The following is a 22,712-nucleotide window of genomic DNA, read 5'->3' as shown; positions in this document are numbered from 1 at the left end:
GCACAAAGACCCGGGTTCAACTCCTCGGTACCACATATGTAGAAAAAAGCCAGGAATGGTACTAAGGCTCAAGTGGTAGAGCTCTAGCCTTGAGAAAAGTCCAAGGACAGTGCTCAGGCCCTGAGCTCAAGCCCAGGACTGGCACAAAAAAAAAAAAGAAAAGAAAAGAAAAGAAAAGAAAAACTTGGTAACTCAGCATGAATTTCATGACCTGCATTTCTTATAGCTACTTTGCCTTTAGCATATTTTCTGCTTGATGAGTTGATAATAGCTTGTCCTAGTTTCTTAAACCTGTTTTGCAGCAATAATTTATCCTTCATTTTTTTTTCCTGATAGTTTCCCTGAGGTTTAAAAATATATAGTACATATACAACAATTTTATGCAGTCTTCAATATTTTCCCTATTCATAGGCCCTCTGGAAAGTGAAAGATGTCTATTAATTTTCTATATCTAAAATCAGAAATTATCTTACAAATGGACATATTAATACATCCTCTCTCAAAGATGTTTTCCTCTTTGTTCTCAGTTTGGTGTTTTTTCTTTCTTTCTTTCTTTCTTTCTTTCTTTCTTTCTTTCTTTCTTTCTTTCTTTCTTTCTTTCTTTTTTTTGCCAATCCTGTGGCTTGAGCTCAGGGCCTGAGCGTTGTCCTTGGGCTTTCTCAAGGCTAGAGCTCTACCACTTGAGCCACAGCACCACTTCTGGCTTTTTCTATGTATGTGGAGTGCTGAGGAATCGAACCCTGGTCTTCGTGTATGCTAGGCAAGCAATCTACCACTAGGCCAAACTCCCAGCCCCTGGTGTTTTTTTATTTCTTATGCCTTTAACATCTTGTGTTATATTTTTAGTCAATTTTATATCACTTGTTTCTCTTTAGGGTAGTAAAATTGTCCTTTGACTTATTGCTCTGCCTGGGTGATTATTTGTTCTGGTAAATTTTCTAGGAATATGGTAATTTAGGAAGCTGAAAAATCTATTTAAATGGAAGGATTACATTTTTAAGTTAATTTTTCAATAGAACCACAAAAATACACTTCATTTTACAAATTCTTGTATATTTCCATTCTTCCTAAGAATGATACCATTTGAAAAATTTTTTTCACAATTGATATGGTGCCAAAATCTAGTATTATGTAATCTGTGACTGAAGAGAAATAAAAAAGCAGTGACTTCTTCACGGGAAGAAAAAACATTGCTAGGTCATAACATCTTCCATTGTTAGTTTTCAGATTACAATACAAGCACAAGAACTTTGTAGAATATTGAAAAATGTGAAGAAAAATATATAAATAAAATACACATAGTAATTCCACTACCAGGAAAGCTACTGGTTGTTTCTATGAACATTTTCTTGAAAGCAAAATCTAGTCACTTCCTAAGCCTTTCTAAATCCTCCTCTTTGACAAACTGGGACATTCTGAGTGGAACACAAAGTGTAAGTAGAAGGACTTTCATGGAAGGCATGGGACTATAGGGAAAAAAACCTACAAATTGCTCCAGAGATGACATCTTGTTCTTATTTAGTTTTCTTTGAGTCATTAACAGTCAGGCGCCACTGATGCTGAAACTTATCATTATTATAACCACAAATGGGTTAATGCTCAAACAAAGCTATATTCTTGGGGCCTGTCCCAGCTTCACCACATAGACCCCAGTACCTTCCAAATCCCAAGATAATACTCCATAAATAAGAGGATGTCAAATATGCAGCTTAAATTTGAAATTCTCTTCTTTTATCTGGGAGCTTCCAGTTGCTAGCAGGGCAGAACAAAAAAGAAAATAAATAAATAAATAAACACCAAGCCAACAACTCCTAAAATAAGAGGCTATGTGGTTCAGTGGTCAGACCACTAGCCTGGATGTTAGCATAGTTGACAGTCAGTTCCAGCCCTCCCACTGACTAGATGGATGACACTAGAAAAGTCATTCTGTGCCTCATGACTCAGTTTCCCTACTTAGAAAAGGGAGAAGTGTCTTAGATCATTTTCTTGGGAATATATGATATCTGCAAATAGCTGTAGGATGCTTAGGAATAAAGTCCTTCATAAATGATATAGTACTTATTGATATTATTAATAAATCACAGTTATTAAATTTATAACTCCTCAAATTTCATAAACAGAGGGGTGGAGGCAAATTTTTAGATAGAATTTTCAGGACTTCACACAAATATCAATTTAGTAAACTCATTACTTCAAAATACTAAACACAGCTCCTAGTTTGGCTCTGTTCCTTCCTCTTTACCACATCCAAAGCCAGAGTGACTCACAGGAGCCTAGAATTGAGACACATAGACAATTTTAAGGGAAAGAGAATTAGAAGGTTTGAGGCTCCTTGCTGGAGAAAGCTAAGAATAAGTCACTTAGAACACAAAGAGAAGAACCTTCTGTTTCCTTCTCCTCCCAGTGTAGGTGGTCTACTGGTTTCTCAGGAATTCCTTTGATGGCATGATTTTTGTTTTCTTTCTTAAAAAAAAAATCCATCTCGTTGGGGGGGCACTTACATTTACTTTTTTTTTTTAAGTGAGGATACAGTGGCATTTGCAGGTAGGTTTGCACTGTGACAGCTGCTACAGAACTCTCACCTTTGTTGGGAGTGGAGGGGAGCAACACTAGAAATCATCTGTGAACTTGAAACCTTATAAATATTCTTCCCTCTTAGATGGAATGTGTGTTTGTGTGTCTATGTCTGTGTGTGGACCTAAAAGGTGTCATTTGGGAAGGATGTCAAATAGACCAGAAGACCTGTCTAACGATAAAGAGAAATTTGAGAGGGAACAGCAATTATCTTACAGATCAATGAGCATCCTTTCTGTCCAGTCCTGTCATAGGCTGCTTGACCTCAAGCAGCAGCCAAGATACAGTATGCACGTGGAAGCACTTTGTAGCAATTTAAGATCACATTATGCTAAAAGAGAGAAAAACAGATAATGGGATAACAAGTGCTCACACGTGGGAACTATTACTGTCAGGAGGACAGCTGCATGGAGCAGGAATCCTTATGAGCGTCAGAAATTTTGGATACGGATGGCTCATAGTAATCCTTGGACATCAGGAAATATAACGGAATCGGAGGATTCTCCACCTCAGATCCTCTAAAAACCATCTCCACAAGAAGGCCAGGCCCAAAGGAAACCTGGAAGGCTAAGAAGGGACCACCGCTCCCGGAACTTGCGTGGTCGGCATCACGTTGCACTCCGGAGACTGTTTCCGTGACACCGCCTCCTCCCATCCCGCCTCCCGCCTCCTGGTTGCCATGGTAACGGCGAGACTGCATCCTGGGTTCCGGAAGCCGGGTGTTGGAGCTGCCGGGGTCAGAGGATGCTGAGTCCGGAGCGCCTCGCTCTACCGGACTACGAATATCTGGGTAGGAGCTTCCTTCTCCCTGCGGCCGGAAAGCAGTGCAAACAAATTAGGCTGAAATCTGTGGAGGAGGCGAGGGCCGGGGTCCGGGTAGGCTGGGGCGGGCCGGAGCGGTGGGGGTTCCAGGGCCTGAGCCTGTCTGTGAGGCCGCACGAGGAGGGAAAATGGCATGTGGGGCAGTACAGAATGTCTGAAACGGCCTGGCTGGAACTCAGGCAAGATTGTTTTGTATTCATGAGGGGTCAGTTGAGAATTTGGGGCTCGGTGAGGAGATTATTAAGATGCTGTTGGTGGAATCAGTAACCTTGGAACATAAAGCATCTGTGAATAATCTCTATCATAGTGACAGTATCACCTTGAGCTTTGTATAATACTGTTACGCTGAACATTTTGTATGCTGCATTCTTCGTTTGAATCTTCTCAACAGCTCTAGGAGGAATTATTGTGGTTCCTTCCATTTTACAGATGGAGAAGCTAAGGAGGAAGAGGTAGATAACTCGCGTACATAAGATACAAAAGGCAGGACTGGGATCTGAGCATGGTGTTTCCACTTTAGAACTTGACTCTTGACTGAGCTCTTGAACTGAGGCAGAAGTTGTAGTATTTATTGAGCACTTGTGGGTGTGTAAGGCATTTACATAGTGAAAACACACATACACACACACGTACATATATATATGTATATATGCATCCTTATATACACATACATGAAAAATCTAGACAGATTTGTAGGAGAGGGAAAGGGAGGTATGCTGGTTCTGGGGCCTAAATTCAGGCCCTGGGTGTTTTTTTTTTTGTTTTGTTTTGTTTTTTGTTTTTTGTCCCTGAGCTTTTTCGCTTAAGTCTAACACTACCACTTTGAGCCACAATGCAACTTCCAGTTTTCTGGCAGTTAATTGGTGAGAAGAGTCTCATATACTTTTCTGCCTGAGCTGGCTTCTAACAAAGATCCTCAGATCTCAGCTTTCTCCGTGGCTAGGATTATAGGTATGAGCCACTGGCACCAGGCCTTATCCCTGAGCTTTTGTGCTCAAGGCTAGTGTGTTACTACTTGAACCACAGCTCCACTTCCAGCTTTTCACTGGTTAATTGGAGATAGTTTCATGTACTTTCCTGTCTGGGCTGGCTTTGAACTGCGATCCAGAGATCTCAGCCTCCAAAGTAGATAGAATTACAAATGTGAGCCACCAGCACCTGATTCACTGATTGTTGTTATTTTTAATGAGGTGAGGGACTCTTGAACTTCTTTGTCCAGACTGGGGTTCCCTTCAACCTGTGATCTTCCCCATCTTTAATGTAAAGAGGTTTAGGGTGAAAGTCTTCTCTAACTTCTCTTACCTCCATACTGTAGCTTGAGCTTGTGCTTTTGCTGGGCATTTTTGCTCAGCATTGGAGCCCTTCTACTGGAGCCACACATCAACATCTGGTTTCCTGTTAATTGAAGGTAAGAGTCTCATAGATTTGTGTGTCAGGGCTGGTTTCTTAGACACCAGCCTCCTGAGTAGCTGGGATCCTAGTGTGAGCCATCAATGTTTGGCTTTTCTCTCTTGATTTCCTTCAGTCTGTCATATTTACAGCTATCCTCAGCTCTTCCCACCCCTCAGCTAACCACTATTACTATTTTCCTGGGTATCCTTCCAGAGTTGACTTTATTATGTACATAACATAGCATAACATATAGTGCACATGTTTTTCATTTAGTAATTGCAGAGTAATTTCTGTATCAGTAAAATGCTTTGGTGTTCTTTAAATGTTTTTTTTTTTTAATTTTTAGCTACATAGTACTTAAATTATTTATTTAACCAATGCCATACTGGTGGATAATGACTTGTCTCTAGCTTTTTTTTTCTTCTTCTTCTCTATTACTACAAATGTCTCAAGGAACAACCTATAGTTTTGTTCTTTGGCAAGTGTGTCTGCCAAGATTAATCCCACCAAGTGGAATTGTCAAGAATATTCACATGTGGAATACCGATAGATATTGGCCTGTTGCCCTTCATAAGGGCTGGACCATTTTATACTATCACCAACAGTATAAGGCCATGCCTGTTCCCCATGACCTTGGATTTTATTCAGCCTGTGGAATGAAAAGGGATTTTTTTTTTTTTTTGGTGGGTCATGGAGCTTGAACTCAGCCTGGGCACTGTCCCTGAACTCTTCAGCTCAAGGCTACTGCCCTACCCCTGAGCCTGGGTATTGTCTCTGGGCTCTTCAGCTCAAGGTTACTACTCTACCCCTAAGCCAAGCCCCACTTCCCATTTTCTAGAGGTTAATTGGAGATAAGAGTTTCAGGTTCTTTTGTGCCTGGGCTGGCTTTGAACCTTGATCTTAGATCTCAGCCTCCTGAGATTACAGGTGTGAGCCACCGCACCTGGAAAATGTGACTTTTTTTTTGGCCAGTGGTGGGGCTTGAACTCAGGGGTTGAGCACTGTCCTTGTACTTTTTTTTTCCCTCAAAGATAGATCGCTACCATTTGAGCCACAACACCACTTCCAGCTTTTTTCTATGTATATGGTACCGAGGAATTGAACCCAGGTCTTTGTGCATGCTAGGCAAGCACTCTCTACTAGGCCAAACTCCCAGCCACCGAAGATGAATTTTTTTAACCAAGTTTAAAGACTAGTTGGCTTTTGAAAGATATATGTATATACATATAAATGTATGTATTTGTGTATATCTACACAAATAGGCACACATAGACATAGTCAAGCACCCATACATACAGTAGAGAGGGTATGTTTGTGGGGAAGAATTTAAGAGTGATCAATAATGGACATGATTATATCACAGGTAATTTTGTATTCAGTGCATAATAATATCAAGTAATAACAATCAACATCTTTTGCTGATAGTGTTTTATATTTTATTTATTTGCCTAGCATTCAATAAATGTCTAAGATATTTGAAAAGCTTAGTACATGGCTCAGTTCTTGGGTGTTTTCTGTGTGAATCACATGTCTCAAAAACTTGGTGTATTTGGTATACTGGTGACTTGATGAGTAGAAGTTGGTGATCTTTTCGTAGTAGCTTAAGTGGAAGATCAACTTAGTGGCAACATGGACTAGGAATTTATAAACAGATTCAGTCTTAGGTTGTTAGAAAAAGCATTGGTGTTCATGGAGTCCCACCATCTGCCTAATGCTTGTATCCTGGACAAATATTCCTTCAGGCTCTATTGCATAGTGAAGTGTCTTACCCTGGTACCAATCATCATATGGCCATTCACAGCAACCTAAGCAGAGTTATTCTCTTCCCTGGCTTCTTCATGGTCCAGTAAACCATACAACTTTACTGAGTGTAAATGTGTTTTAGTAGAGAGCCACTCTTTCCTGTAATGATTTGACTTATCTTAGCGGCATGCTGTTTTGAAACAGTTTCTGTTTAATGACCACTTAACACTACTGACTGCATTTGGGAGGTATAGGCAGGTGGATTGGAGTTCAGAGCCAATCTGAGCTATAATAGTGAGAGCTTGTCTAAAACAAACAAAAAATAAAAAAGAAAGTACTCCCTGGAGATGAGATTATACTTCCTGATTTAAGAATTTATGAGTTTGTCTGGGCACCCATGGCTCATATCTGTAATCCTGTCTACTCAGGAAGCTAAGATCTGAGGATCATGGTTCAAAGCCAACCTGGGCACAAAAGTCCATGAGACTCTTATCTCCAATTAAACACCAAAAAACCAGAAGTGGTCTTGTGGCTCAAGTGGTAGAGCCTTGAGCTGAAGAGTTCCCTGAGCTCCTGCAATACCCAAGCCCAGAATTAAAACCCTGTGACCGAACCAAAAAAACCCAAACGTGGCCGGGAGTTTGGCCTAGTGGTTAAAGTGCTTGCCTAGCATGCACGAAGACCTGGGTTCGATTCCTTACATACATAGAAAAAAAAAAGCCAAAAGTGGTGCTGAGGCTCAAGTGGTAGAGCTCTAGCCTTGAGAAAGTCCAAGGACAGTGCTCAGGCCCTGGGCTCAAGCCCAGGACTGGCAAAAACAAACAAACAAACAAACAAACCCAAACGTGTGTGTGTGTGTGTGTGTGTGTGTGTGTTTTGGCTTAAAATTTTTTTTTTTTACACATTATAAAGTTCATTGCATGCGGCCTCGAGTTTGGCCTAGTGGTAGAGTGCTTACCTAGCATGCACTAAGACCCGCATTCCATTCCGGTACCACATATGTAGAAAAAGGCAGAACTGATGCTGGTGGCTCAAGTGGTAGAGCTCTACACTTGAGAAAGCCCAAGGATAGTGCTGTGGGACTGGTAAAACACACACACACACACACACACACACACACACACACACACACACACACACACACACACAAAGTTCATTGCATGTGAATAAAACACATATAGCAAGAAAACAGCTGCAGACAGGAAAACCCTTGGCATTCAGTGAAATGAAAAGTCAAAGTGGAATACCCCTTGATGAGTATATTTAGGTTTCTTTTAGGTTTGTGTATTATAGTGACAGCTGTACAGTATCTATGGGTAACTCCTTTTTACCTCCCTGCTAGATACTGTATTTGCCTTTCCGAATATTAGTGAAGAAACTGTGTTTCATCATGTTGGGTAAACAGATCCTTTCCCCACTGTCTGTGGATTAGGATTCTATAATCCTGCCTTGGCATGGCGTAGGATCTTAAGATAATCGTTGATCATGCTGGAAATCACCAAAATGTAGTAATAAAAATTATGTTAGCAGGGTTATGGACATGGTCTTGGAGATATAAACAACTACATAGACATAAAAATCTATGATGCGGTATATACTCTATGGGCATAATGTTATATAGATTGATATGTATCTGTGACATACAAACCCTCAGTTTAATTCTAATTATGTTCTAAAATCTATGTGCCAGTTATTGCATATAGAGATTCCCTTATTGAATACTTGTTTCTTAAATATGACATTTGAAATATGGTATAAAAATCAGGGCCGGGAGTTTGGCCTAGTAGTGGTGTGCTTGCCTAGCATGCACGAAGACCAGGTTCAATTCCTCGGTGCCACATACATAAAAAAAAGCTGGAAGTGGTTCTGAGGCTCTGGCTTTGAGAAAGTCCAAGGACAGTGCTCAAGCCCTGAGCTCAAGCCCAGGACTGGCAAAAAAAAAATATGTTAAATAAAAATTATGTTAATGCCCATCTTGAACAGAGAGAGGAGAGACAGGTCAAGAGCTTGAAATAAGACCTAGGAAGAAGCCAAGTGCAGTGGCTCACACCTGTAATCCTAGCTACTCAGTAGGACTGAGATCTGAGGATTGTAGTTTGAAGCCAGGGAAGTCAGTGAGAATTTTTTTTGGTCAGTTGTGGGACTTGCATTCTGGGCTTGGGCGCTGTCCTTGAGCTCTTCAGCTCTACTCCTTGAGTCACAGCACCACTTCCTGTTTTCTGGTGGTTAATTGGAGATAAGAGTCTCATGGACTTAACTGCCTGGGCTGGCTTGGAACCACTATCCTTAGATCTAAGCCTCCTGAGTAGCTAGGATTACAAGTATAAGCCACTGGTGCATGGCCTGAGAGACCCTTATCTCCAATTCAACCACAAAAAGCCAGAAGAGGAGCTGTGACTCAAATGGTAGAGTGCTAGCATTAAACACAAATGGCCCTGAGTTCATTCTTGAGGACTGGCATATATATGTACACACATGCATGCACAAATACACACAAACTCCAGATTTCCAGCTTTATGAAAGTAGACTTATGGGAGACATCTACCAGAGGCCTGGGTGTGTCTGTGTATCTGGTTAGGTGTGGAGAACTGTCTAGAATTAAGGGCAACCTGTTCTAGATCCAGGTTTGCAAAACACAATCGTCTATGTGCTGACCTGAGTGTAAGAGGGTTGTGAGGTTTATTTAATTAATTAATTAATTTTTTAAGTGGTAAAATTGTCTGTTTACTTTTTTTTTTTTTTTTGCCAGTCCTGGGCTTAAGCTCAGGGCCTAAGCACTGTCCTTGGACTTTCTCAAGGCTAGAGCTCTACCCTTGAGCCTCAGCACCATTTTTGGCTTTTTTTTTTCTATGTATGTGGGAGGAATCGAACCCGGGTCTTCGTGCATGCTAGGCAAGCACATTACCACTAGGCCAAACTCCCAGCCCCGTTTACTTTTTTTTTTTTTTTTTTTTTGCCAGTCCTGGGCTTGAGCTCAGGGCTTGAGCACTGTCCTTGGACTTTCTCAAGGCTAGCACTCTACCACTTGAGCCTCAGCACCACTTCCGGCTTTTTTCTATGTATGTGGTACCGAGGAATAGAACCCGGGTCTTCATGCATGCTAGGCAAGCACTTTAACCACTAGGCCAAACTCCTGGTCCCTTACTTTTTTTTTTTTTTTAACAATTTATTTATTATTATTGGGATAATGTATAGGGGGGTTACAGTTATATTTGTCAGGTGGTAGTTATATTACTTCTCGAACCTTGATACTTCTCATGTTTTTGTCCCTGTTTCCCTCCTCCTAGCCCCATGAGGTTTATTTTTTACTCCACCTAATTTTGTATAGTGTATGCCTTCTCTCACACTCCAAGCTGGCTCTTTTGTTATGTGGAATCTGCTTATTTTCACTAAAGTTGGTAAAATTGATCCCTCTAGAATCCTCATTGCTTTTCTTCTTTAGGGGGTCTGTGTATTCAGAGAAATTGAATGTTTTTAAGCTAGCTAGCTAGCTAGCTTTCTTTCTTTCTTTCTTTCTTTCTTTCTTTCTTTCTTTCTTTCTTTCTTTCTTTCTTTCTTTTCCAGTCCTGGGACTTGAACTCAGGGCCTGAGCTCTGTCTTTGGGCTTTCTTAAGGCTAGAGCTCTACCACTTGAGCCACAGCACCATTTCTGGCTTTTTCTATGTATATGGTACTGAGGAATCAAACCCGGGTCTTCATACATGCTAGGCAAGCACTCTACCATTAGGCCAAACTCCCAGTCCCTTCCTTGTCTTTGTAAACTATTGTTATCTTTCCTTTTCCTTTTTTTTTTTTTTTTTTTTTAATACCGGGGTTTGAACTCAAGGCCTTATGCTTGCTAGATTTGTACAATATTGCTTGAACAATGCCTCCAGACCTGATTTTTGCTCATTCATTGTTTTTGTTTTTTGCCAGTCCTAGGGCCTTGAACTCAAGGCCTGGACACTGTCCTTGTGCTTTCTCAAGGCTAACACTACTACTTGAGCCACAGCACCACTTCTGGCTTTTTTCTGTGTATGTGGTACTGAAGAATCAAATCCAGGGCTTCATGCATGCCAGGCAAGCACTCCACCACTATGCCAGGCTCTGAGTCCCTGTTGTTTATTGTGGTACCGATCCTCAGATCTCAGCCTTCTGAACAGCTAGGATTACAGGCGTGAGCCACCATGCCCAGCCGGGTTTGTCGATTCTATAGCCTGTGTTTTTCAAAAAAGATAAAAACAACTATTGGATGAAAGGACAGGGATGTTGTTTCTCCATTAAGGATGAAACTTTTTTTTAATACTAGGATTGAACATAGGGCCACACATGCAAGGCAAACACACTAAAGTACATCTCCATTCAAGGATGGAGCTCATAAACAGCTCATTAGATACCAGTAAGTATCCTGAGAACAGGATTTTTTTTTTCTACCCTGTGTTAAGCATGGAACCCAGCACATTGCTTCTGTTACACAGCATTTTGCCACACCTCAGTCCCAGCAGAACTTATCTTACCTATCATTCTATATCCTCCTTTCACAGTGTAGACACTTCATGTATAGATGATAAGTGGAATAAGAGTATGCTGGCCTTAGGGTGCCCCCAAATAGAAGTAGCTGACAGCATCAACTGTTTACTAAGAACACACTGTGTGCCGGGAACTTCTTTTTTTTTTTTTTTTTTTTTGCCAGTCCTGGGCTTGAGCTCAGGGCCTGAGCACTGTCCTTGGATTTTCTCAAGGCTAGAGCTCTACCACTTGAGCCTCAGCACCACTTCTGGCTTTTTTCTATGTATGTGGTACCAAGGAATTGAACCCAGGTCTTCATGCATGCTAGGCAAGCACTTTAACCACTAGGCCAAACTCCCGGCCCCTGCCGGGAACTTCTTAAGTGTTAAACCTGTATTGATACTTTTGAGGATAGTTTCGTTTGCTATAGGGAATTATAGCACAGTGATACTGAACAACTAGTTGATAAGTTGTGGAAACAGAATTCAAATCCAGCAGTCTAATTCAAGTCCACATCAAACTCTGTCCTATAAATACCTTGATCAGCTTCACAAATGGAGGCTTCAACCATTGTGTAGACCTATGCATGGATCCTGAAATAAGTTCAGTTGACTCTACACAGCCTATTTCTGCCCCATGAGAGGGCATCCTAGGAATCAGGATGGACCAGGGAATGGTAAAATTCCAGTTTATTCTTGCCAATGGATTCTTCTTAGGCAAGTCGAGAGGAATTTCCAAATCATTTGGGAGGGCTTTTTTTTTTTTTTTTTTTTTTGCCAGTCCCAGGCTTGAGCTCAGGGCCTGAGCACTGTCCTTGGACTTTCTCAAGGGTAGAGCTTTACCACTTGAGCTCAGCACCACCTCTGGCTTTTTTTCCCTATGTATGTAGTACCGAGGCATCAAACCCAGGTCTTCGTGTGTGCTAGGCAAGCACTCTACCACTAGGCCAAACTCCTGGCCCACATTTGGGAGGATTTTATTGACAATAATCTATGTACTTTGGGTAACTGTGTGACATTGAAGAAGTTACTTAACCTCTCTGTGCCCTTGTTATAGTACCTATAAAATGTGACTACTAGAACTTTATGAGCAGGGCACTGGTGGCAGACGCTGGTGGCAGGCGCTGGTGGCTCACACCTGTAGTCCTATCTACTCGGGAAGCTAAGATCTGAGGATTATGGTGCAAAATTAGCCTGGGCAGGATAATCTGTGAGGACTTTTATCTCCAAACAAACACCAGAAAACCAGAAGTGGAGCTGTGGCTCAGAGTGGTAGAGCTCTAAAGTGGTAGAGCTCTAAGCCTTGAGCAGAAAGCTCAGAGATTGCACCCAGACCCTGAGTCTAAGCCCCGAGACCAACAAAATACACAACAGCAACAAAACTTACTGTATAAACATTTAGAGCAGATCCCAGCTTTTATGTTTTGTGTACATTACAGAAAAGTTTCTCAGATTCATTCTGATAGAGCACCTGTGTAGTTGCTAAGTAAATATTAACTATTACTACTAGTATATTTATTTTAAAAATAGGTAACACATCAATGAGAACCATGAAAATGCCTCTCAGATTTCCTACTACAGGGAGGAGAGTAGGGTAATTTTGACTCACTACCCTGGCTTTGATCTTACACCTCATTCCCACGGAGGCTGTTAGTTAGTGACCTACAGGAAAGACCCACCAGGTAAGGTGCTCTCTGTGGGTGACCTCACCTTTCCCCCACCCCTCCAGCAATGAAATACCTCCTGCTCTTCCCTTTCCTAGGGGTTTCTCAGATCTCCCAGGCTCCTCGAGCTCCTTTCTCATTTTCTGTCAAGGGCGTTTTCCCTGGCATATCTCTTGCATGTCCAATCCTGTCTTGGAGTGCTTCTCAAAGTACCTGAACTAAGCAACATCCACCAGTCACGGATGTAGTCTCTTCCAGCCTCAGGGTTGATAGGGCTTCTTTAAGTCTTGGCAAAGGTTCTGACGTGGGATTCTTGCTCTGTGGAAGACTCTGAAGTTTTGTTCAGCTTAGCTGTTTGTCGTTGATAGCATAACAATGAAATTTGCTTGTCTGACTGCCAGACACAACTTTATTTCTATTTTTTGCTTTTGAATGAATCTTGATTAACATACTTTTATTTTGAATATAATTAATGAATCTTCCAAATCCAATCCTATACTAGGAAACATTACTGTTGCAGTAAGTTAGCAGAAATGTTCTTAAGTCCTAAAAGTATTGGGGTTATTCCAGCAAGGAAATGAAATAAAATATAAATATTATACCTACTTTGTTGTTATTGATTGTAAGGCTTGAATTCAGAACCTGGGTACTGTCCCTGAGCTTCTTTGTGCCCATTCTACCACTTGAGCCAGGGCCCCACTTTTGGTTTTTGAGTGGTTAATTGGAGCTAAGAGTCTTGCAGGGACTTTTCTTCCAGGGCTTGGCTTGAAAGCATGATTCTCAGATCATCTCAGCTTCCTGAGTAGCTAGAATTATAGGCGTGAGCCTGGTTATTATACTTACTTTCTAACTACTTGGAGACTAGATTAATAAATACAAAACTAGTCATATATATATACATATATATGAATATATGTACACACATATGTATATGCCAGTCCTGGCTTGAGCGCTGGGCCTGAGCACTGTCCTTGGGCTTTCTCAAGGCTAGAGCTTTACCACTTGAGCCACAGAACCACTTCCGGCTTTTTTCTATGTGTGTGGTACTGAGGAATTGAACCTGGGTCTTCGTGCATGCTAGGCAAGCACTCTATCACTGGGCCAAACCCCTAGCCTCATTTTAATATTTTTATTAGCATTATTTACTTATACAGAGGGAGATTACATTGTGACAATTCTGCACATGTTTGCACTGTATTCTAGGCAATCTCACTGCATCACTTCTTTTTTCCCCCATCTTTCTTCCTAAAGTAATTTCAACAGGTTTCATCATTTTTATTTTCATTTATGCCAGTCATTGTTTTGACTATATCTATCTTCTTTCATGCTCCCACCCAACCCATTCCCTGCTGGTACCAGGCCCCCCTTCCTTCTTTCCTTTCTTCTCTACATAAAACAAAACACAAATATAAAGCCTTCTCTCTTTTACCACAGAGAACACACCATATGTAGAAGATAGGACCTATTCTTTTTTTTTTTTTTCCTTTGTTAGTTGTGGGCCTAGTTGCTATCCCTGAGCTTTTGTGCTCAAGACTAGTGCTCTATTGTGGGCGTGGGCATTGTTCCTGAGCTCTTCAGCTCAAGGCTAGTTCTCTACTTCTTGAGCCACAGTGCCACTTGCCACTTCCAGTTTTCTGGTGGTTAACAGGAGATTAGAGGCCCATAGACTTTCCTTCCCTGGCTGGCTTTGAACTACAATCCTCAGATCTCAACCACCTGAGTAGCTAGGATTATAGGTCTAAGCCACCAGTGCCTGGCAGGACCTGTTCTTAAATAACTTTTACACAGAATGACAGTGAAATTAAGTGTCATAATGGAATGTGTGAACTGTAGAGTTTGGGGCCAGCATATCTGGCTCTTTCTCAGCTTAACAGAAGCTTCTCAGGCCTGGTAGGGACTGTACTGTTCCTTTGGTAGCCCAATTGTGGAAGATGCCTTTGGCTGCTGTTTCTGCAAGTTGAATGTATACTCTCGTACTTTTTCTATGACTGTGAAGGAAGAAGAAGGAACAAATGAATTATGAGGCAGGCTTTTCCTGACCCATACCACTCCCACCTCTACAAAATACATTTCAGGGTGACTTCAATGCTAGTCCAGAAATAGCTCTCTAAACATTTGACTTTGCTTATCCCTTATATATTCAAATAATCTTAAAAATCCTTTTTCCAAATACTGTCCAAAAGTTGGAGTTGGAGGTCACTTTTTTTCTTTGTGCACGACTACAGTAGTTGCTTTAGGGAGTAACTGTAGGGAGCTGAGTAGGTAAATGAAGTTTCAAAATGTGTTAATAGTAGATCAGAAGTGACAAGGCCCATTGGCCTATGTAGTTCATCAGCCTGTTTATATCCCCATTACAGTTATCACAGTTCTCTCGTTTTCTCCTTAGATACTTGGTTATTGTCTGTTTCTTATTAGAGTGTAAGCCATGAGGACAGGCTTTGTTTTCCCCCCAGTATCTCTTCAATCTAGCACAGTGGTTGGCCCAAGTAAAGTGTTCAGTTGCTGAATGAATGGTCTGCTTTAAGTAGCAGAATAAATTTTAAAATAAATGGGAGAAAGGAATCCAGTTCCACAAATAGTTATTGAATTCCTAGCCTGTGAGAGTCACTATGTGGTTTTTTTTTTTCCCCTTTGATGGGTGAAAGAAAGAGTGACTGGATCCTTTGGTCTTTAACAACTTTGATTATATTCTTGGGTGATATTATAGTTTATGCATTTTTGGTTACATAACAGTAAGATTTAGTTCATTTTTCAAAAGTAGTATTCAAACAATTTGGGGGCATCTCCATGAGATCCTGTCTTCAGGTTGAGCAGAGTGAGAGGCTTTAAGAGTGAATTACCCTTGTAAATGAGTCTGTGGGTCCTCATTCTGGGTTGGGATCACCCTTGTGCTGCCTTCCTAACAGCCCTAAGAAATAGCTCATTCTATGATTGGAATTTCAAGTCAAAACACATTTATCTGAGCAGAATTTTAATCATTTATCAAAGCAAGGAGGGATTTTCCCACTTCACATCTGAACTTACCAAATTACTGATCCCATTAGCTGTTTTATTTTTCTTAAGCACCTTTCTTTAAACAAAGCAATTACTGCTGCAATCATCAAATATATTTTTCATAAAAGCTTTTAACAAAGTTTTGTTTGATTAGCAGGAACCTAGTAAAAGTAAATATTGTTTGAAAGGCCCTTTCAGAGCTCTTTCTTTTTCTTCATTGAATTAGCTTTTAAAAGCACTGTTCTTTGGAGAGAGTAAAGAGCCTCTTTCCAGCTGTCCTATTGTGTAGCTCTCAGGTCTCCTTGTTAACACTATTATCTAGCCCTGAAATTACAGGTAATTGTGATAAAACACAAGATTCAGTTTCTATAATCACATAGAAATCTGCTCTGCATGAGACTTCATATCAGGTGTTAAGTTCTGACTTCTCTCACCTAAGATAACCCTCTGGCCCCCTCTAGTAAACAGAGACTTTTGGCAGAGGTAGGGCTTCATTAGGGGTAGGCTTGTTGCCTTTTTGGTAAAATAAATAAATAAATAAGAAAAAAAAAATCTGTGGAGCAGAACTCTTCCTGTGGCCAACTTACATACAACGTGCTCTAAATGAGAAAATTATATATTTAAAAATAGATATGTTGGAAACAATAACACTTTTGAATGTGCAATGTACCAAAGGCCACAAGCCTTTGGCTTTGCTTGTCAAATGGAGAGGCTGCCAGAACCACTTGGCTCCATGGTTCTCAGGCCCCAAAGTACTGCAAATTGACACATAAGTAGGCACCACACAAAGAAATTTAGCCCATGAGAAAGTGAGTTTGGGCGCCGGGACTGGCTGCCTTTCTCTCTTGTGTGGAGTTCTTTCCAGCTTTGCTGCTTCTGTCTCATCTTAAGTTTTTTTTTTTTTTTTTTTTTTTTTTTTTTTTTTTTTAAAAAGCGAGATTAAATGTGTCTGCTATTTCAGCATGTTAACAGCACGGGCAACATGAGGCTAGCACTCAGGCCACTGTTGAGCCTGTCATATGGAAGGAATTGCCTTTCAGGGGAGATTATTATTGTGTATGTAGGCACACAAATGCACATTCTGCCTGGAGGAAAGTGCACAGAAGAGGAGGCCTTATGCTGCCACTCAGGTCTCTTTGTGGAAAGCTGCATAAGAAGCCCTTACATGGCATCATCACTTCTTTTGGGCTTAATGAGTCATCTTTGTGTGTTGGCTACTTAAAAGAAAAAGGAAAAAAAGAAAGAAAGAAAAAAGAAATGCACTCTTCCTCAAGTGAGTTGCTTTTATTGGCCCTGCAGCTTTGTCGTAGAGTATTGTACATTCCTGATGACATCATTTACACTGCTAGTGCACAGACAGTAAACAAAAAATAATTTAGCTTTTGGGCATCTAGACAAAACTTAAAAGAGTCCAATTTAGAAAACCGATAACACTGTACTTTATAATCATGCATGACTCCAGTCCTTTTTGCAATTTGGTGCATTTCCTGTAGAAAAAAGTTGGAGCTGCACACTTGTGAATTGTGCACAGTTCAGACTTGAGTCCATGGTCAAGCTGGTGGATGTAATTCAGGCCTACAGGAGTAGGTCATCACGATCTTGGATCCATGGTGTTTTATCTATGAAAATAGTAAAGGGGATATTGCCACTTACCTTACAGCAGTGGGAGAAGTGGGAGAAGATAAATTTGTGGAGTTTACAGGGAAGGTATTTTGTAAATAGAAAATACTGTCATTATTTTCCTTGATTAAACTTTCCCAACAAATGGAGTTGATAAAAGTTATCCCACAGAAGGTTGAGAAGATGTGTTAGGTAATACTCATCAGATATCTTAAAAGTAAATTATTTAATGAAAACTAAAATTGGTGGTTGTCCTTGGTATTCTGAAAGCTTTCAGACTTGATTACTTAGAGTCATGATTATATTATAAAGTTTCACATAATTGCTGGACTCGGGAGGCTGAGATCTAGGATCACTGTTCATAGCCAGCTTGGGTACTAAAGTCTGTGAGACTCTTATCTCCAATTAACCACCAGAAAACCAGAAGTGGTACTGTGGCTCAAGGGGTAGAGTGGTAGCCTTGAGCTGAAGAGCTCAGGGACAGCACCCAGGCCGGTTCAAGTCCCATAACTGACAAAAAAAAAAAAAAGGTTTCACACAATTAATTAATTTTTGTTGATGTGGTAGAGAATGGTAACTAGGTAAATAGGGTAAGTCTTCTCAAAAACCTGAGAAAAGTCTGGGAGTTTGGCTAGTGGTAGAATGCTTGCCTAGCATGAACAAAGACCCAGGTTTGATTCCTTCGTATCCCGATGTGGTGCTGTGGCTCAAGTGGTAGAGCTCTAGCCTTGAGAAAACCCAAGGACAGTGCTTAGTCCCTAAGTTCAAGGCCCAGGACCGCAAAACAAAACAAAATACCTGAGAAAAGCTCCGTCTTTCTCTGTCTCTGTCTCTGTCTCTGTCTCTCTTTCTCTCTCTCTCTATGTCTCTCTCTTTCTCTTTCTCTTTCTCTTTTTTGTGGGTCATAGGGCTTGAACTCTAGACCTGGGCTCTTCAGCTCAAGGCTACCTCTTGACCTACAGCGCCACTTCCAGTTTTCTGGTGGTTAATTCAAGGTAAGAGTCTCATGGACTTTAGTGCCCTGGCTGGCTTTGAACCATGATCCTCAGATCTCAGCCTCCTGAATAGCTAGGATTACAGACATGGGCCACTGGCACCCAACTTTTGTATATTTTTTTCTATTGAGAGTTAGAGATATATTGTAGGAACCTAAATTTTGTTATCAGAGCTAGTTCCACTTAAATAACAGCATTTTTCTTTATAGACAGAGAGCTATTGCTAGGAGATTGGGGAGTAGAACAAGGGAAAGGGAGAGCCACAGAAACCAGGAAGGAGAGTTTTGAGATGGGGGAGAGGGGCAGAATGAGAGAAATGGATACTTGAGAGAAGATAAAAGCTGCAGAGGGCTTTGCTAAGAGATGACAAGGGGAGGTTGCTCTGGAGTAGCTGCAGGATATCTGGAGAGTAAATGGCAAAAGTGAAGGAGCTGAAGCTCGCTAGGTTCATTCCTAGAAGTCTGGCTGTGATAAAATTCTTAGCCAGCTGGTGGCTTATGCCTCTAATTCTAGCTACTCAAGAGGCTAAGATCTGAGGATCCTAGTTTGAAGCCAGCCCAGGCAAAAAAGTCCCCATAAGAACTCTCATGTCCAGTTAGCTACTCAAAACCCAGAAGTGGCACTGTGGCTCCACTGGCTGAGGGCTAGCCTTGTGCACAAAGAGACTCAAGGACAGAGCCCAGGACCTGATGGCCTTATGACCATCACATCAAACAATAACAAAATTGTCATCCCTATAGTATAGATAAAGGTTTAATAATATGTCTGTGATAAGATAATGTCATTTCCATAGTTACATTTAGTATCCCCTTCAACATCTTATTATTTTTGGAAATAACTTATATGTAAGCTTTTTCTCAATTAGGGGAAATTCATTCCTAAGTAAGAAATCAGATCTTAAGATGCTCTTAAAGTTTTGTGTTGTTATTTTACAAGAAATTATTGCCTTTGAAAAAAATGGTAGATAGTAAGAATTGAGGAGGACACAGATGAACTTAGAAATTGAGCTGGGAGTTAATGGTCTTTACTTGATAGCCTCTTCCTTGTCTTGAAAGTAAGACCCAAAATTATCTTTTTCCATTTAGGGAAGCAGAAGTGAAAGGCCAAGAATGCAAAGGAATTTTGTTGGTTTCTGGGGACAAGTGCGTTTACAGCATTAATGGAGCATTAACAGAAACTGAGCTAAGCTGACCTGACCGTGTAAATTGGGGAAAATAAAAATACAAAAATAATGAAGCATAATTGATTAAAAGATAGTGTCAGAAAAACAAATTGTCACATAGGTAAAGAAAAGGAAGAGCCAGGCACTGGTGGCTCACGTTTGTAATCCTAGCTACTCAGGAGGCTGAGATCTGAGGATGGTGGCTCAAAGCCAGCCGGGGCACAGAAGTCTGTGAGACTCTTTATCTCCAGTTAACCACGAGAAAACTGGAAGTGGCCCTGTGACTCAGGGGTGGTAGCCTTGAGCTGAAGAGCTCAGGGACAGCGCCCAGACCCAGAGTCCAAGCCCCACAACCGACCAAAAAAAAAAAAAAAAAAGCCGCGAGTTTGGCCTAGTGGTAGAGTGCTTGCCTAGCATGCACGAAGACCTGGGTTCGATTTCTCGGTACCACATACGTAGCAAAAAGCTGGAAGTGGTGCAGAGGCTCGAGTGGTAGAGCTCTAACCTTGAGAAAGTCTAAGGACAGTGCTCAGGCCCTGAGCTCAAGGACTGGCAAAAAAAAAAAAGATCTAGTTAAAATAATAGTAAACACAATAACCTAGTAAGAATACTATCAGCTTACTGATTTTACATTCTCAAGCAAATAAAGTAGAAAGGAAGTTTCTTTGTCTTTTCTCCCTATCTTAGTATTGTTAAAATTCTTTTCATCAGCTTAATGTTTCTCTTAAACCAGGCTCCTTTCACAAGGCCTTCTCCTCCTGGGTCATTTTGTTTTGGAAAAACAAAGTACAAGAGAAATAGAAGAGAATGTAGAATTTCATTCTCATTCTTTTAGGAATAGTAACTCTTATAGAAGAAAAATGTTTACTTATGCTCAGTGGGGCCTCTGTATTGTCCTGTAGAGTATAATATTCTCACTAACTATCTATGGAAGAAAGTATAAGTGGGGACCAGGAGTTTGGCCTAGTGGTAGAGTGCTTGCCTAGCATGCACGAAAACCCAGGTTCGATTCCTTAGTACCACATACACATACAAAGAAAAAAGCCCAGGATTGGCCAAAAAAAAAAAAAAAAAGAAAGAAAGTATAAGTGGGAAGGGAAGTAACTTGCATAATGCCCCATGGAGTCATGAGTAGGGACAGGATGAGCCATCATGTCTCATGTTGTATGATATACTGGCTAGGGCTGTTGCTTTGAGGAATGGCAATGAAGCGCTGATGATGAGCTGAAGATAGCACAGCTGTCCTTGATATTATTATTATTATTATTATTATTATTATTATTATTATTTTATAGTTCATGGATCTCAGGGCCTGGGCACCATTCCCAAACTCCTTTTTTTATTTTTTTGAACTCAGGGCCTGAGCACTGTCCTTGGGCTTTTTCAAGGCTAGAGCTCTACCACTGGAGCTGCAGTACCACTTCTGGCTTTTTCTATGTATCTGGTACTGAGGAATCGAACCTGGGTCTTCGGGCACGCTAGGCAAGCACTCCACTAACAGGCCAAACTCCTGGCCTCCCAAACTCTTTTTGCTGTAGGTTAGTGACCACTTTGCGACACAATCTCCCTTCTAGTTTCCTGGTGGTTAATTAGGGGGTAAGAGTCTCACAGACTTTTCCTGTCCAGGCTGCTTTTGAACTGTGATCCTCAGATCTCAGTCCCCTGAGTCAGCTGGATTAGAGGCATAACTCACCTGCATCTGGCTCACCCTTGATGATTTCTCCTCCTCCTCTCCCCCCCCTCCTGTTCTCTTCCTGTTCTTTTTCTTCTTCCTCCTCCTCTTCCTCCTCTTCTTCTTCCTCCTCTTCCTCCTCCTCCTTTTGGTCAGTCATGGAATTTGAACTCAGTCTGGGCTCTGTCCTTGAGCTCTTCAGCACAAGGCTACCACCCTACCCCTGGAACTACAGCGCCACTTCTGATTTTCTAGTGGCTAATTGGAGATAAGAGGCTCATGGACTTTAGTGCCTAGGCTGGCTTTGAAGCATGATCCTCAGATCTCAGCCTCCTGAATAGCTAGGATTACAGGTGTGAGCCACTGCACCTGGCTCACCCCTGATGATTTCTGAACAGAGATTTTTGGGTGTCTTGCACTGGGTAGATCTGACTCTGTCTCTACACCGAGTAGAGAAATGACCATTAGTGAGAATATCCTTCCCTGTGCTGCTTCGTGTTTCACATGCTGCCCTCATTTGTTCTTTTTCCTCTACTAGTTCAAAATGAAGCATCTGGTAAGGAAGCAGAACTGTCACCAGTTCTAAAATTAAATAGAGTGCTTCCTCTGTTAGTAAATGAAACAATTAATTTTAAAAGTCTTTATGTAAGTTACGTGAAATACTGAAGCATTGATTTATGGCCAGTCTGTTTTGTACCATTTAATTAGCATTAATCATGATCATTTTGGGGGGGAGGGATTGGTTGTGGGGCTTGAACTCTGAGCCCGGGCTCTATTCCTGAGCTCTTCAGCTCAAGGCTACTGGCCTAACTTTGAACCTAAGTGTTGTCCCTGATCTCTTCAGCTGAAGGCTACCTCCCTACCTCTTGAACCACAGTGCCACTTCTGGTTTTCTAGTGGTTAATTGGAGATGAGTCTCATGGACTGTAGTGCCCAGGCTGGCTTTGAACCATGATCCTCAGATCTCAGCCTCCTGAGTAGCTAGGATTTCAGGCATTAGCCATTAAGCTTCACTTCATTTAAAGCTTTTTAAGAATCATATTTTATGATTCAATGGAAAAATAATATTCATGACATTAAGTATCAGCTTTTTGCCAGGCACTACTGTGTTAAGCCTGTAATCCTAGCTACCCAGAAAGCTGAAATCTAGAGGATCAAAGTTCAAAGCCAGAAGTGAGCAGAAAAGTCTGAAAGAGTCCATCTTTAATTAACCAAGAAAAAGCTGATTTAAGTGGTAGAGTGCCAGCCATGAGCATAGCCAAGCAAATTGAAAACCCTGAGTGCAAACTCTAGTACCACTTAAAAAAGAAAAAGAAAATATATTAGGTTCTTGCTCTGTTCCTTATAAACTCTGTGGTCTTGAGCATTTGTAAAAGGGGGTTAATCTAGCCTATCAATGCTTTGATTAAAGGTCAATGATATGTACATGATTATAAGGGTCAATAATATGTACATGAGAGTATTTAGTAAAATATGAAAAACAACACAAGTGTTATTGCTTCAGCTGTAAAAGCCATTGCCCTGTCTTTACAGGCCAGTGTACGTGGACGACAGCAGTACATTTCTTCAAGGCAGTGTCTAGAAAGG

At 41.1% G+C, this 22,712-nt stretch overlaps 1 protein-coding gene across 2 annotated transcripts in view; it reads left to right on the top strand.

Annotated features, from left to right (window-relative positions):
* Window positions 1-3,266: 3,266 nt before the first annotated feature.
* The window catches only part of Cstpp1 (centriolar satellite-associated tubulin polyglutamylase complex regulator 1), a 152,484-nt gene continuing 133,038 nt past the window's right edge, over window positions 3,267-22,712 (top strand). For both annotated transcript variants that reach the window (XM_090347797.1, XM_090347796.1), the window contains exon 1: window positions 3,267-3,364. In XM_090347797.1, coding sequence (XP_090203923.1) covers window positions 3,319-3,364 — 46 coding nt within the window. In that variant the 5' untranslated portion in view covers window positions 3,267-3,318. The remainder of the gene's footprint in view (window positions 3,365-22,712) is intronic.

The sequence above is a fragment of the Megascapheus bottae genome, chromosome 16, assembly GCF_031878675.1.
Source record: "Megascapheus bottae isolate mThoBot1 chromosome 16, mThoBot2.hap1, whole genome shotgun sequence".
NCBI classification, from domain to species: domain Eukaryota; kingdom Metazoa; phylum Chordata; class Mammalia; order Rodentia; family Geomyidae; genus Megascapheus; species Megascapheus bottae.
This window is presented reverse-complemented; position numbering and strand designations above follow the sequence as displayed.